Below are 15480 nucleotides of genomic sequence, written 5' to 3'. Positions count from 1 at the left end.
CTAGAAAATTTGATATTTTTTCGACTCTAAGCCATCTATCATCCAATTTTCCATACCTACCCCTTGACATTTTTTCAAAAACTTTGATGCCTCATAACTTCATCAAAAATTGACCGATTTTCAAGCGGAATGTCATTTTAATCATGATTTGGCCTCTATATTGACTCTGCATTTAAATTTTTATCATCTAAAAAATTTGATATTTTTTCGACTCTAAGCCATCTATCATCAAATTTTCCATACCTACCCCTTGACATTTTTTCAAAAACTTTGATGCCTCATAACTTCATCAAAAATTGACCGATTTTCAAGCGGAATGTCATTTTAATCATGATTTGGCCTTTAAAATGATTCTGCATTTAAATTTTTATCATCTAGAAAATTTGATATATTTTCGACTCTAAGCCATTTATCATCCAATTTTCCATACCTACCCCTTGACATTTTTTCAAAAACTTTGATGCCTCATAACTTCATCAAAAATTGACCGATTTTCAAGCGGAATGTCATTTTAATCATGATTTGTCCTCTAAAATGATTCTGCATTTAAATTTTTATCATCTAGAAAAATTGATAATTTTTCGACTCCAAGCCATCTATCATCCAATTTTCCATACCTACCCCTTGACATTTTTTCAAAAACTTTGATGCCTCATAACTTCATCAAAAATTGATAGATTTTCAAGCGGAATGTCATTTTAATCATGTTTTGGCCTCTAAAATAATTTTGCATTAAAATTTGTAACATCTAGAAAAATTGATATTTTTCGACTCTAAGCCATCTATCATCCAATTTTCCATACCTACCCCTTGACATTTTTTCAAAATCTTTGATGCCACATAACTTCATCAAAAATTGATCGATTTTCAAGCGAAATGTCATTTTGATCATGATTTGGCCTCTTAAATAATTCTGCATTAAAAATTTTAACATCTAGAGAATTTGATATTTTTTCGACCCTAATCAATCAACTCCTTATATGGTAGTTAGACAATTTATCGATAAACATATATATTTCTTAAAATCCTATTTACATTTTATTCCTTCTCACACTTTCTTTGTCTCTCTGTACGTTTTCAGGCATCTCGCAGTCTCAGCTCGGAGAGCAACTGTGAGAGCAAATCTCCGTTTGTGCTGCAGACGCTCAAGCGACTGGAGAAATCGCAATCGATACTTGTCATACGCAACTCGACATCGACGACAGATCGAGCGGCAGTTGCAAGCACAGCGATCGATAATAAGAGTCACAATGTTGCAACATCGCAGCTGCAACAACAACAACATCATGTGTTGAGCGTCACACGCACCGCCAAAGCATCAAAGGCTGTGGCTGCGACATTGCACAAACTGAAGGCACCACAAAGCAATGTTGTTGCAACTGCAACTGCAACGACAACTGCAACATCTGCAACAACAATTTTGAGACTAAGCAAGAGCGTCAACAAGCAAGTGACAACAACAGCAACAGCAACAACAACAGCAGCAGCAACAGCAACAACAACGTCGGTGGCAACATCTAATAAACTTGCCACAACAGCAATGGAGCAGCAAACGAATGTGCCACTTGGGAGCGGTAAGTCTAAAAGCCAAAAACCATACCTTGCATTTCACGTGAATTTAAGATGCAACACATAAACTTACAACCAGGTGGCAAGTGGCAAGTGGCAGACAGAAGGTTGCAGGTGGCAAGTCTGTCACAGCTTTTTGTTTAGTATTGATGAACTGCAAAACAGTTTAAAATCTGATGTTATGTTTAGTTCAGATAAATCAAAGGAACCACATCTTGTTGGTATTCACAGTTACTACTATATTCAATCTCGAAATGATCACGGTTCTTATAGCAATGAGAACTATAAGTTATACAATATAATTATAAACTAGGGGTATTCAGGGGTATACCCCGCTGTATTTTTCTGTATGATTTCGATTGTTGGCTGACATGTTATTTTAATCAGATAAATATCTAATAATAAGATAAAAAACAAGTCGGAAAGGCTATAGTCGCGATCCTGACCATAGGATACTTATTTCAATATATAAAAGTACTTTAAAGAAATTACTTGTATTACGTTGAAAACATTAACCGAACATAACTGCCTTTCTACTTGTCCGATCTTGATGCGATTCAGTGGGATAATAAATAATAGAAAACTTTAATAACCACAAAAAACTTATTATCTTAAAAACTGTGGGTGTGGTGGTCTTTCGTGATTTGCGGGGGCGGAGGGGGGCGTGGCAAAAGTTTAAAACATAATTGATGTGCGGGTCTATAGAAATCTGTGTGCCAAATTTTGTTGCTCCAACTCTTATAGTCTCTGAAATCCTTTTGTTCATACAGACGGACAGACAGACAGACGGACAGACGGACATGGCTATATCGACTGGGCTGCTGATGCTGAGCAAGAATATATATACTGTATACATTCCAACGAACACGATATAACCTTTTACTTATTTTTTAAGTAACGGGTATAATAAGGGAATTAAAACTGTGGAACAATATCTAAGTAGTTGTTGATAAATAAAACAGATTTAAGATCTGTTATAACCGACAGTCGAGTATGCAAGGAGCATCCTAGTTTTTAAATTCTAATTTGCGATCTCTGCAATTTTTTGTTGTCTACTTTGAGGCTTTGCTTTAAATTTCTGGCTACAGATTGTAGCTGCCACATTGAGTTGCCACCTTGAGTTGCTACCGTGGACTGCTGCTTCTTCTTTCTCTTTCAAGCGAGTCGCGTACGTGGTCAGCCTAACAATTATTCAATTAAATCGAAATAAACTTGCCTTAGGGTAAAACCTTTAGTCTGTTGTCTGTTGCCTGTTTTACAGGGCATTCGTCCAGCTGTGAACGCTCATTGATTTTCACACTAGCCAGCATTTGTAATATATCCTGCAAACACTACGCATACATGGGGTATGCACATTGCAGCATCGAGTTGAACAAGTTAAAGTGTAACTATTTTTTTTTATTTTTTTTTGTAAAGAAAATTTAAAAAATATGTATGTTATATTAATTTTATAAAATATTTGTGAATTTTAATAAGAAAAGCTGCAATTTTTTGGATTAAAAAAAAGTTAGAGTAGTAAATAAATTTTATTTTTGATTTAGCAATAATATTCAAACTTTTATTTAAAAAATTTTAATGTACATTTTTTTTAATATTACTATTTAATGTTAATAGGTTTTTTGATAATTTCCAAATAAAAATGTTAATCATAATTAGTTAACTATTTTTTTAATAATATGTAAAAAATAAATTTGATTAAAATTGAAGAATTTTCAGCTTATTATATCTATTATATTATTTTTTATATATCTATTTTTTATTTATTCTGATCAATTTTTGTTTATTTCTTATGGTATCTCATGGCACATCACTTGCCCTACTTTCGCATTAATAGTCGTTATTGTAGTGTCTCTATCGTTGAATTCTCTGGGGTGAGTTTCGCGCCTCAATTGGTTGCTCCTTTTTTTTTGTCCAAGATGTTTGTTGCAAGCTAATAAAAATGTATTTGTTGTTTCCACTGTTTCTTGTTCTTGTTCTTGTTCTTGTTCATTAGTGAACGTTGTTGAACGTTCTTTTCCAAGTTGCCACAAGTCCGTAGCAATGCCATCGAATTCCTTAACAATTCCATTGAGTACAACGAACAAATTAGTTCTTTTAAGCGTAAAGTGCTCAAGTCCTTCAATATACTCGTAATATCTGATCCAATTCAAACTTGAACTGCAACTTTTTTAAGTGCTTTCTATGAAATTTTATTCTGAAAATGAATTTGTTAAAATGTGGGACGCTTGATTTCTTTAATTTATATTACTACAGGAAATGAATAAAATATAAATGAAATATATAATTGTATTCAACATATAAAAATTTATTAAAATCTCACATCTTTCGAAAAGTTAAAAAATTGATTTCATAAAAAATTTAAAAGAAAACATATAGAAGAATGGTGCGTTCGTTACAAGACGTTCGTCACACTCTACTTAAGCTATTAAGAAAAAACCAATAGACCTATTTTATTGTGTAAAATGTATCGACAAAAAGCTACTTCAACATAAATTTATTGTTTTTAAATATTCAATCCATTTTTAAGATTTTTTTTTTTAATATATTAAATTCAGTTTAATTATTTCGCTATTATTACAAAAATGCTATTGAATAACTAGAAAAAGGCGTGAACATTGTTTGATTTTTATATTTAATTGTACATCAAAACTTGTATAAATATAAATAACAATCTGTAAATTTCAGAACAGTTTCGGTCTACTATAATTGCTTATAAAAATCATATTAGTTTTTACGATTATATTAATTGTTTAGTTTGCTCCTTAAAAACTTTAAGCTGACCAGGTTTATTAAGAAATGTCCTCAATTGTGTCTTAAGGACCGTGGAGATTGAAGATTGTCTCTGTAGATTAGACAAGTGGCAACTTGAGTTGAGTTCATATAAAAGTTGCACGTAGCCCGAACTTGCCTCAAGCGGCAGGAATTGCTGATGTCTACAGAAATGGCAAATCGAGTTCTATTATTACGTTTGTTGTTGTTGTCACAGTTGTCAATGTTGTTGTTGCTGTTGTTGTTGTTATAGATAAAATGTGCGACAATTCTAGAGTTATTCGGATGTCTGACAATATGTGTGAGGTGTCGATTATTGCACTCCATAGCGAAAAAGAGAAAGAGTGAGAGCGCACAGTGGATAAAATGTCTAGATTAAGTTATATAAAATTAAAATTTCGAATTATTTCGATTTGTAATACTGCAAGATACTTATAAATTAATTTTTTGTAATTTTAATATCAATATTTATTTGAGCTCAATTTTTTAAATTTATTTTAGTTTTTTTCTTTTGCTTGTTTCAAAACATAAATCTTTTTTCATGCTTGGTTTCCAATTTAAAACTCACTTAGCATGAATATATTATTATAAAATCTCCTAATTGATTTATTTTTTATATTTTCTTAAATTTTATAATTAAAAATTAAATTAAAAAAATAAATTAAAAAAACTTTGAATAATTTTAAATTTTTCTAAAAAAATAAAATATGGAATTAAACAAATTTGTATGATGTACAAATGTTCTTTGGCTCTTTTAAGGACTTTCATTAATTAAAACTAATCTAGCTATTTTTCCCACTGTGCAACGTTGACTTTTAGCGCCTTTGTTTTTTGGCCACATATTTTTTTTTGTGCTGACACATTGAAACATCGCTTTTTTTTGGGTGGGGGGTAGACCAAACTGGCTAAGTGATTTTTAAGCCAGATTTAAGTTATGGCCAAGACGATTCTCCCCCTGTGTGTGGGTGTCAAGTGGCCAAAAATTGTCGAGCTGTCGAGCTGTTGGCAATATTGCAATGTCGAGTATTGCTGATGTTTCAATTGCTCTCTCAAGGCATTTATTGCTTACTATTCACATATATATGCATAGCATACACTACACATATACACACATATGTAATATATATATATATGTGTGTGTGTGTGTAGAATGCAGACATTCAAAAGATACTAATCTAACTTGGAGCTAACAAATGCCGAACAGACTTTTGCACGCTTGCATTTTATTGATAAAACTTTGGCTAAAATTTTAAAATATTTTAATTTAGTTGTAGTTTTAGTTGTGTTCTGACTGATGCTTTTGTTATTTCTCTGCTTCTTCTTTTTTATTTGTGCAGTTGTCTGTTTGCTTTTATCATAGTCAGTAAAGCCATCAGCTAAAAGGCGGCGAATGCCAACCTTCAAAAAATATAAAAAAAAGCCAGTAAATTCACTCTTGCATTTCTATTTCTTTGACTGATTGTAATTTTAAAGGGTATAAAGGATAGATTGAAATTAGGAGGTGTCTATAACGTCAAACATACAGATTATAGTTAGTATTTTAAATATAAAGTAGCTACCAAATAAATTTTAGTAATATTTGTAATTTGTTGATAATAAAATAAATCTTGTTTTTATTTGTATTTAAAAATTTCAAAACAATTTTATGCTTATTATTATTTGAAATCTACGGAATTGTAATTAATCATATCACACAAAAAAAACCTTTACTTGAGGTAAAAGTCTAGTGACGAAAGCATATTCCAGCCCCAAAATTTCTGATATCCAATTTTGTGATGAGCAACATAAAGTTTAATATAAAAATTTTAAATAAAAATATAAATTAATAAAAAGAAACACGAAGTTTTAGCGGGATTTAGCGATTTCCCGCTAAACTAGCAGTCTTTTCAAAAAGTCGTAGAACAAACATTTTTAGATTTTCGTCACTACCGCGGGCTGCCGTCCGCAGTGACCATAATAACATTGGTTTAATTTACTGCTATTTTTAATTTTGTTGGTAATTTCTTGACATTCATTTTATGAAGTTCATATAGAAATCAACAGACGCAGAGATCTTTTCTGCTAATCCAGTACTTAAAAATTGCCACAGGGTATTTTAGAGTCAGTCAGCATGACTGTTGCATATCTTAGTCGCTTTTTTTTGTTGAAGGTAAGCAAATTAAACAAATTACCAAGCAGCGGCACAGGTACGACCCCCACAACACACATAAACAGACATCAAATCGGAGTTGTAGTCGACCAAAATGTATCTCATAGATACTTTTGCATGCATGTGCCGTCATGTGAGCAAAAAAAATAAAATAAAAGTGAAAAATAAAAAAATGAATGGCGAAACTTTTTTACATTTGTTTTCTATTTTTTCATATGGTATTTTTTTGATTTTTCTTCAAAATCCTTTGGCTGGCTTCATTATCATTATTTCGGGCCATCTCTTTTTTTTTGGTTTTTTTTTTTTGATTTGAGCACATAATTGCCAAGAGAGAAAAGTTTGCGCTTTGTTTTTCGGCCGTTGTGCAAAAAACTTTTGCATTTCCGTTGTTATGAAACTTGAGCCCAGTGTTCTCAACAAAAAAATAAAAAATAAGAAAGACAAATGGAGAATGAGCAGAGAAAAAATGGCAAAAAGAAAAAGGGCAAACAGTGTGAGCTTCTTTTTAGTCCAGCACTCAAAGTGTACACAGACTTACGAGATTGTGACCATTTCTGTCCGATTATTTAAACATCTCGATCGCATAGACCATAAGACCTAGAGCTACAAAATTTTTAGACAATGCTTCTATAGTTTGCAAGCAGATTTAATTTGTTTGAGAATCTTTCTACAATGAATAAAAATAAAATTAATAAGCACTTGATGTTTGATGTGATAAAGACGACTAGAAATATACTATATTTTTTTTTTTAAGAATAACAATATATTTTTTAAATAATATCCAAAAATGGATAGAAGAAATTTTGTGGCATAAACCTTTCCTTTTTCAATTATATTTTAGAATTTTAATTTATTTTTAATAAATAATAATGACGACTGCCAAAACTTTTTTAAAAGGAGCTATTAAAAAAAAAAATTTTTATTTTATTTTTAAGAATAATAATTTTTTTTAAGAATAATTATATATTTTTTAGTTTTAAAATCTTTTGTCCAAAAGCGGATAGAAGAAATTTTGTGGCATAAACATTTTCTTTTTTAATTATATTTTAAAATATTAATTTATTTTTAATAATTATTTTCTTCCTAAATATTTTTATTCAAATAATTTTGTTTGGGTCTTTGGGTACTGGGCACCTAAAAGTCGAGCAACTCATATATAGCGTTCTTACTTGTTCTTGTTCATTTTTTTGTTGCAAAATATGATGGGCCGGCGCCTGGCACCACTTCACACACATCTACACACACTCACACTCACACACACACACAGGGACACAGTGAACTACAAAGTGAGTTTGCACTGTAGGTGGCTAATTAGATAACACAGTGCCTAATTGTCACTGCCACGCCCACCACAACCCACCTTGATTTATTTCCTTCTTTGTGTGTGTTCATTTTTTTTGCAGCACATTTTACATTTTTGATTATTGTGCCGCAAGTTCTTTGCTTTAGTTTTTCGGTATTTGCAACTTTTTGTTGCACACTTTTGGGCATGACAATATTTGCCCTGCCCTGATTTGAACTTTCGCCCCACCTACTAATGAGTGCACTCAAAGTGCTGTGAATAAACAACGAATGAATTCACAATGCGCAAAGCAAACAATTCTAATCATCTTTTGATAATTCTATTTAGAAAAAAAAACACTAATTACACAGAAAGAAACTGTACAATAATTGATTTAATTTATTTACTTTTTGTGTATTTAAAATCTATTATAGTGGTATAAAAATTGAATTTCCAAAATATACATTCCACAGCTAAATTTGTTTATTTATAATTCATACATTAAGAATCGATAATTGATATACAAAATATTTGTAAATAGAATTTATGATATTTCTTATTTAAAAGAATGTGAATTTAAGCAAAATTTTAAAAGTGACATAACGATAATTAAAATTATATTCAAACTATATTTCATATATTTTGAGCTCTATTGATCCTTGTAGTTGAAATGATAAATGGAACCGTTGAATGAAGCTACCAAGATCTTGTTAATAAACAGAGATAATGTTAAAGCATATTCACCATTGTCAATGGGAAACCGTTGTCGGAAATTATCCACATCGAGTTCAAAGTTCTTAACAATTATCGGACTGCCTGCCTTTATAATAATAAATTTAAAAAATGCGAGTTTAGTTGAGTTGATAAATAAATTAAAGTATATCATACCATAAAGGGACAAGTGTGATTGATGTTGGTAAAGGGCTTTAAGTATTTAAATGCAATAATTCCAATTAAATTATTCGGTTTCTTAAGGAACTTGCAGACATCAAGCTTAAAATTGTAAAGAAAAGGATGCCAACCATTAGCGCGTTTAAAAAGTTGCACTTGTGCCTACAAAAAATTGTGAAAGTTTTAAATTGTAATCCGTAAAGTCGAGGTTTAGATTCTATTTACCTGTACATCATTTTCCACTGTTTTATATAAATCATAACTAATGTTTATAACATTCTTTGTGCGATTTATGGCCTTAATTTCGCAGACTCTCAAGTTGCCAAAGTTCTTGTCAATGATTTGGCAATGCAGACTCTTGAATTTCGCCTGTGCCTGTCGAAACAGTAGAGGACAAATAGTTATGTACAGTTTCGTAATGTTGTATAAATTTGTTTTTAATGTGTTAATATAATGTTTCTAAAAATTGTTAAACATCAATATGTTAACGGTTATATCAAATTTTTTAATTCTTTGCTCCTTTGTGTGTATTTATTTTTTACCTACAACATTTGATTTAAACTTACCACAAATGACAATACTCCTATCCAGAGCAGCAATTTAAACACTTTATCCATTTTAATCGAATTTTCAGTTACAAATAAAACTAATTATCATTTGGTTGGCCCTTTTATTACAAAATCTTGTTACCTTAGCAACTTTAATTTGGAGCAAATTTACTAATAGTTTGATAGTTATTATGATAATTCGAACATGTTTTTAATGAGCTTGTCCAATGTTTAGTTTATGCTATGTCGATTCGAATCAAATTGAATAATCATAAACAAATTAGGAATTAAGCTCTAAACATGTAGTTGGACAAAATAGTACGCTTTATTTATTTTTGATAATTACAATTATACTTACATCAGTTATGTTTTGATCAACTTATTTGTGTGTAAAAAATAGGTATACTTTTTTATATATTAAATAATATGTAAATTTCATAAAAAAGTAATTTATACTATTTATTTTTGGTATATTCTTAACTTTAAATTTGAAATTGTACAAGTGTAATATTAAAAATCTTTTATTTTTCTTTATAATCATAGAAATATTTTTTGTCGATTGCTTTTAGTTGGCGTTAAGTGAATAAATAAATGATAAATACATAAATTTAAGCATTGGAAAAATGTATAACGAATATTGACATATTTTAATAGCTGCACAAATATTTTGTTATTAATAATAATATTATTATTAAATGTGTGTTAAATTAAAAGCGTGTACCACATGGCGTATACATATTTGCGCGTTGGCGTCGCGTGCATTTGATTAAAAAATTCCATGTTGCCAGCAGAGTTGTTGCAAGCACCTAAGTGTCTGTCCGGCAGGTGTGTGCAACTTTTGTAGGTGCATGCCACGCATAACTGTGCACCTGCCACGTGGCACGGAATCCGCTGAATTGTGTTTTCTTTTCTTTTTTGTTTTGTGTGTTTTTTTTGGGGTAGGACCCATTTTTCTCCCCTCGTTTTAGGCGCGCGTTCAATGCGCAGGTCCTCGTTGAGGCGCCTCTAACGGCAACCGGAGCAACCCCTAACTGCTGTCACACATTTCTTGTGCAATAGAAATACAGTACTATAAGTGTGTGTGTGAGTGTGTAGGAGTGTGTGTGTGTGTGTAGGTGCTGTCGACCAACCCACACAGTCGTATAGACACTAAGACGGAATTGGGCTAATTGTGTGAAACATAACGTATACGCTCTGTATGCCGGCAATTTTTACTAGTGATGCAAAATTAAATACATTTTAACATTTAACAAACAAATTAAACAAACTATTACCATAATTATTATTATATAATTACCAAAATTGGCGTTTATTTTTTTAAATACTCAAGAGAATATATGTAAATACAACTAAATAAACAATTAAAAAAATAATTAAAGCACATAAATAAAAATGATTTACTAATAATATATATGCACAAAACATAAGCACAAGCTAATTAATTTTTTTCAAAGTTTTTAAGAATTTCAGATAAAAATCAAATACATAGTTAAACATAAAAAAATCTAAATAATTAAAAATATAAGCACAAGTTAGATAATTTGTTTCAAAGTGCTTAAAAATTTCAGACAAAAATCGAATACATAGTTGAACATAATTAAAATAATTAAAGTAAAAAAATCATTAAAAAAAAATTAAATAATTAAAATTGCTCTATTAATTATATGTCCTAAATATAAGCAAAAGTTAAAGAGCACTCACTGCAAAAAACAATATATGAAATAAATAATAATAATGTCAACAATATTCCTAAATAATTCCAAAAATTTGTTATACCATTCCATTATTTTCAATATTACAAACTTCTTCAGAAAAATAAAAGTTTTTATAATTTTTGCGATAAGTCGATAGATTTATTTTATTATTGGCGATGTTTAAAATCCAGTTTTGAACTGAATATTAAGTTGGGAATCACATCCCTAAATCTAAGTAAAACTTGAGAGCACCAGCTTGTTTACAGGCATTCAAGCACTCACACTTGCACTCGCTCTCACACTTACACTCACACTCACACTCTCACTCACATTCACAGTCACATTTATATTCACATTCACATTCATATTCACATCTACATCCATCATCGTTGTCTCATGCTATTGGCATCTCGCTCACACTTGCTGCGGCAGGCGTCAAATGGCAGCCGACGAATCGTGGCTGAATGCACAGCGTCAAGGCACGAAGTTCACTTCGTGTCACAGCCGAAGCCGATGTCGAGCCGAATGAGGACGAAGGACGCTGGCAGCTCTGATTTTTGTAATGTGTGCTTTCAGTTTTCAGACCTTGGGCAAACGTGTCGGACGTGTAACGTTAACGTGTAACGTCGTCGTATCGCCTTGATTACGTTACGTCTTACGTGTTTGTGCAACGTTACGTTTAAGCGTGCAACTGCCAGCAATATGACAATATTTGTTTTTGTCAATATCAACAGCAAAAATAAATTACTCAGGCTCAAGTTGAATGTGAATTGAGTCCTGAATTCGAATTTCGAATCCTCCACAAGGTTCTTCATCTCGTTAAATTACTGTATTTACATGTGTAATTTGTAATTAATTATTATTTACTACAGTATTTACCTGTAACTTCACCTTGTTTGTTTGTATTTCGTTGTTGTTGTTGTTGTGTCAATGTTGTCATTCATCTGCAATTGGTGTATTCAGCTTATTTCCTTAATACAACCTACCAACTACTTAATATACAACTCTTAATGTCACTAGTAAAATACACTCTTCAACTAAAATACCACAAATATTTATTAATATAACCAAGTTGGTGTTGTTATTAATGTTCCATAATTAATGTTATCGATGTGAAAGTTTTATAATACTAACATTTAAATTATGCATTGAATAATATTTATTTTATACATGTGTTTAACATATTGTAGTTCGTGTTGTTTTAAGAAAGTTTTACTCAGCTTAATTTCTACATAATATTTAAAATTTATAGACTTAATTACAAAATGTAAGCTGTGTTTAATCTTGTATTTCTTTATTACATTGTAAAAAATAGAGATAATTTCAAGTGTTAAGAGCAAAGTAAATATCAGGAAAATATAAAATGTTTAATCTTGCATATTTAAAATGTTGTTAAATAAGATTTAAATAGAAAAATGATTGTTTATTTTAAAAGTGCTATAAGTGCTGTTTCTAACTGCTAACTATAACCTGGTGATTTTCTTGTAGATTGTTATCAAAGTGGCTTTATTTTCAATAAATTAAATTTGTAATAAATGCGTAAACTTGACAGATAAAATAGATTTCTTAGAAGCGAAACTTACATAACAAGATTTGGAAAAGGTTTATTAAAATAAGTGAAAATAATATCAGTTATTTTCTGCAAGTCTCTAACAATCAAAAAAGATGCATTAGAAATTTACGCTGTTCCAATAATGTCAATAATGTTGTTCAAAGTTCTTATAAAGCTTAAATATTTTTTGAACTACATTTTTAAATACAAATAAAATGCAAGTGATATACCAAAAATAAGTAATTTAACTGAAATTTTAATTGAATTTATATCAGTTGATTAGCGTTACTTTAGAAATCGGTGTGAAATATTAAATCTCTGATATTTGAAAAACTCCTTTTAGTTACTATTTATAAAGTATGTAAAACACAACTGTTTAAAAATTCAAATAAATTTCAATATCTACGAAACCAGGCAATGTAAATAAAGCGAACTATTTTTTCAAAAAAAATTGTATATGATAGATTTCTGATATAAAAATTTTAGACATTTAAAAAAAAAGTAACAAGTCAACTAAAAATCTAAAAACATTAAGTAAGTTATTCTATATACTTACTCCCAGATAATCTCAAGTGACTTTTATCTGAGACAGGTTGACAGTTTCAGATAAGTGCAAATAGTTTGTAAGTTAAGAAACTTCAACTAAAACTTGGACAGCTAATTGTGAATTGAACTTATGGTTCAAGGTTGAAATACATATTTGTTAATCAAACACATGTAAAGCAAATATTTATATAGTTTATAGTTTATTTATAAGCTAATCAGGCCATAAATGTTGAAATTAGTTGTAAGTTCTAAAATATAACAATGTAATGTGAGAACTACGTTTAAAATTGTGATAGAACCCGTGAGACAACGAAATTTGAAAACTGTGTTGACAGACGACTCGTGTGTCAAGATAATAAGTGGATAAGGACTTATCAGCGAGCCATAAGAGTGACATTATCAAACTCGACTAAGCCTAAAATCTACGATGCTTAATAATATATATTGTTGAGAAGAAAATATTTAAATTCGTAATTTGAATTTTTGTAGGAAATACATAAGCAAGGCGGACATTAGTTACCAAACACATTGCAGCTCGAAAAGACGCCAACGGAGCAAATAAAATCAAGTAAAGTTAATAAATTAGGAAGATAAATTAATAAAAATAAAAAATACAAACTATTAATCATGAGAAAAAACAATATAATTATATATTTAATCAAGTTATATAATGGATATAAAATATTAAACATGTGAAGAAACAATATAATTAAATAAATATCAATATTTAGTTAAGATATAAGTGAGTGACGATTCGACTAACGATTAAAGTGACGATCTTTGCAAAAAAAGACAATTAATCAAGTGAAGAAACAATATAATTAATTAAAAATTGAATTAGATTTTAATTCAGATCTAATCGTGTGACGATCTTATTTAGATCTTATCAAGATCTCTTGAAAAACTAATCGAGTGACGATCAAGGTGACGATCTACGAAATAAATATGTTAATCAAATAAAGAAACAATATAAACTAAGATTGAATCGGAATTAAGTGAAGTTCTAATTGACTGATGAACAGACTAACGATCGGAGTGACGATCTTTCTAAAAAAAAACATTAATCAAGTGAAGAAACAATATAATTAATTAAAGAATGGAATTGGAATTTAACAGAGCTAAAATCGAGTGACGATCTATCGAGTGAAGATCTAATCGAGAGCTCATGAAAAACTAATCGATATCTAAGAGAGTGACGATTCGAGTGACAATCTATGGCCGGTTATCGTGCCCTGCCCCTGGCGCCTGTCTCGGCCAGCAGCATGGCCACAACGTCGGCTGTGCCACCGAGTGGCGGACATGGGGGACCAACAATGGCGTATGCCCATCATCATCATCAATCGATGACGGCCATGTCGAATAATGGTATTATCTATCAGTCGGCGGTGCATGCCTCAATACACAGTTTGAATACAGTACAAAGTCAGCATCGTTCATCAACAACACATCATCATATTTTAGCCACGGCAACAGCAACGGCAACGGCAGCAGCAGCGGCAGCAACAGCAATACAGCCAACGGCAACAGCAGCAACTTATGGACAGCAGCAACACATGCAACAGCAACAGTTGCAGCTGCAGTCGGCACAGCAGCAGCAGCAACAACAACAGCAGCAGCAACAACAGTTGATGCTGCATCAGCAACACTCGCAGCAACATCAGCAGCAATTGCTGCCACATCACCTGCAGCATCAGCAACAACAGCAGCAACAGCAACAGCAACAGCTGCAACATCAACAGCAGCAACAGCAGCTGCACCACCACCACCATCATCATCACCACCACCAACAATTGTCGCTGCATCAGAACCACCTGTATTTCAATGGTCTTGGACATCATCATCATCATCATCGACAGATCTTTAGTCATCTTCAAAGCGCTCTCTTGCCGCTCAGTGTCAGTAAGTATCCACGCCCCCAACGCCCTCTTTTCTTGTGGGCGTGGCTGTTGAACAACAATTCTCAAACAACAACTAACAAAAGTTTGTAAGCTAAAATTTATAAAAAAAATAATTATTTCTATTGGTGTTGCATGTTTGTCTAAATGTGAAATTAACTATTTGTTAATGTATCTATTTATCTAATTGTTTATCGATGTTTGTTGTTGTTGTTCTTAAAGTTTATGAAAATAAAATCAGGTTGGGAAAAATAAAAAGAGTAATAATAATAATAAAAACATAAATAATTTGAATATAAATAATAATAATAATTTAAATATAAATAACTAGCTCGGACTTCCGTCTTAAAAAACAAAGATGTGTGAACTTTAAGCCCAAATTTAACTCACTTGCAAGTCGAATTGTCGAAAAAGCCGTCTCAGCTACGTTGTGTGAAAATTGCAGGTCTCTAGGTCTTACGGTTTTGTCTCCATAATCATCAGTCAGTCATTGGGTCAGGACAAAAAGTTTTATATATAGCATAAATAATATTAATAAATATATATGTGAACTCCGAATTTTTAATGAGACTTATAAAAAAAAGA

The 15480-nt window shown here is 31.0% G+C and overlaps 2 protein-coding genes across 2 annotated transcripts in view; one reads left to right on the top strand and one right to left on the bottom strand.

The window, feature by feature from the left end:
- Window positions 1–15480, top strand: part of LOC117783070 — a 61525-nt gene that overhangs the window by 9020 nt on the left and 37025 nt on the right. Inside the window, exon 3 of the mRNA XM_034620247.1 lies at window positions 1082–1574. Within this exon, the coding sequence (XP_034476138.1) occupies window positions 1082–1574 (493 nt within the window). The remainder of the gene's footprint in view (window positions 1–1081; window positions 1575–15480) is intronic.
- Window positions 8419–14733, bottom strand: LOC117784736. The gene is made up of 4 exons (XM_034622544.1): window positions 14683–14733; window positions 8886–9035; window positions 8658–8822; window positions 8419–8589 (listed from the first exon to the last, which is right to left on the bottom strand). The coding sequence occupies exons 1-4, from the start codon at window positions 14731–14733 to the stop codon at window positions 8419–8421; spliced, it is 537 nt and encodes a 178-aa protein (XP_034478435.1).

Source organism: Drosophila innubila, assembly GCF_004354385.1.
Source record: "Drosophila innubila isolate TH190305 chromosome 2R unlocalized genomic scaffold, UK_Dinn_1.0 1_C_2R, whole genome shotgun sequence".
NCBI classification, from domain to species: domain Eukaryota; kingdom Metazoa; phylum Arthropoda; class Insecta; order Diptera; family Drosophilidae; genus Drosophila; species Drosophila innubila.
The sequence above is the reverse complement of the archived record's forward strand: the minus strand, read 5'-3'. Positions and strand labels throughout refer to the sequence as shown.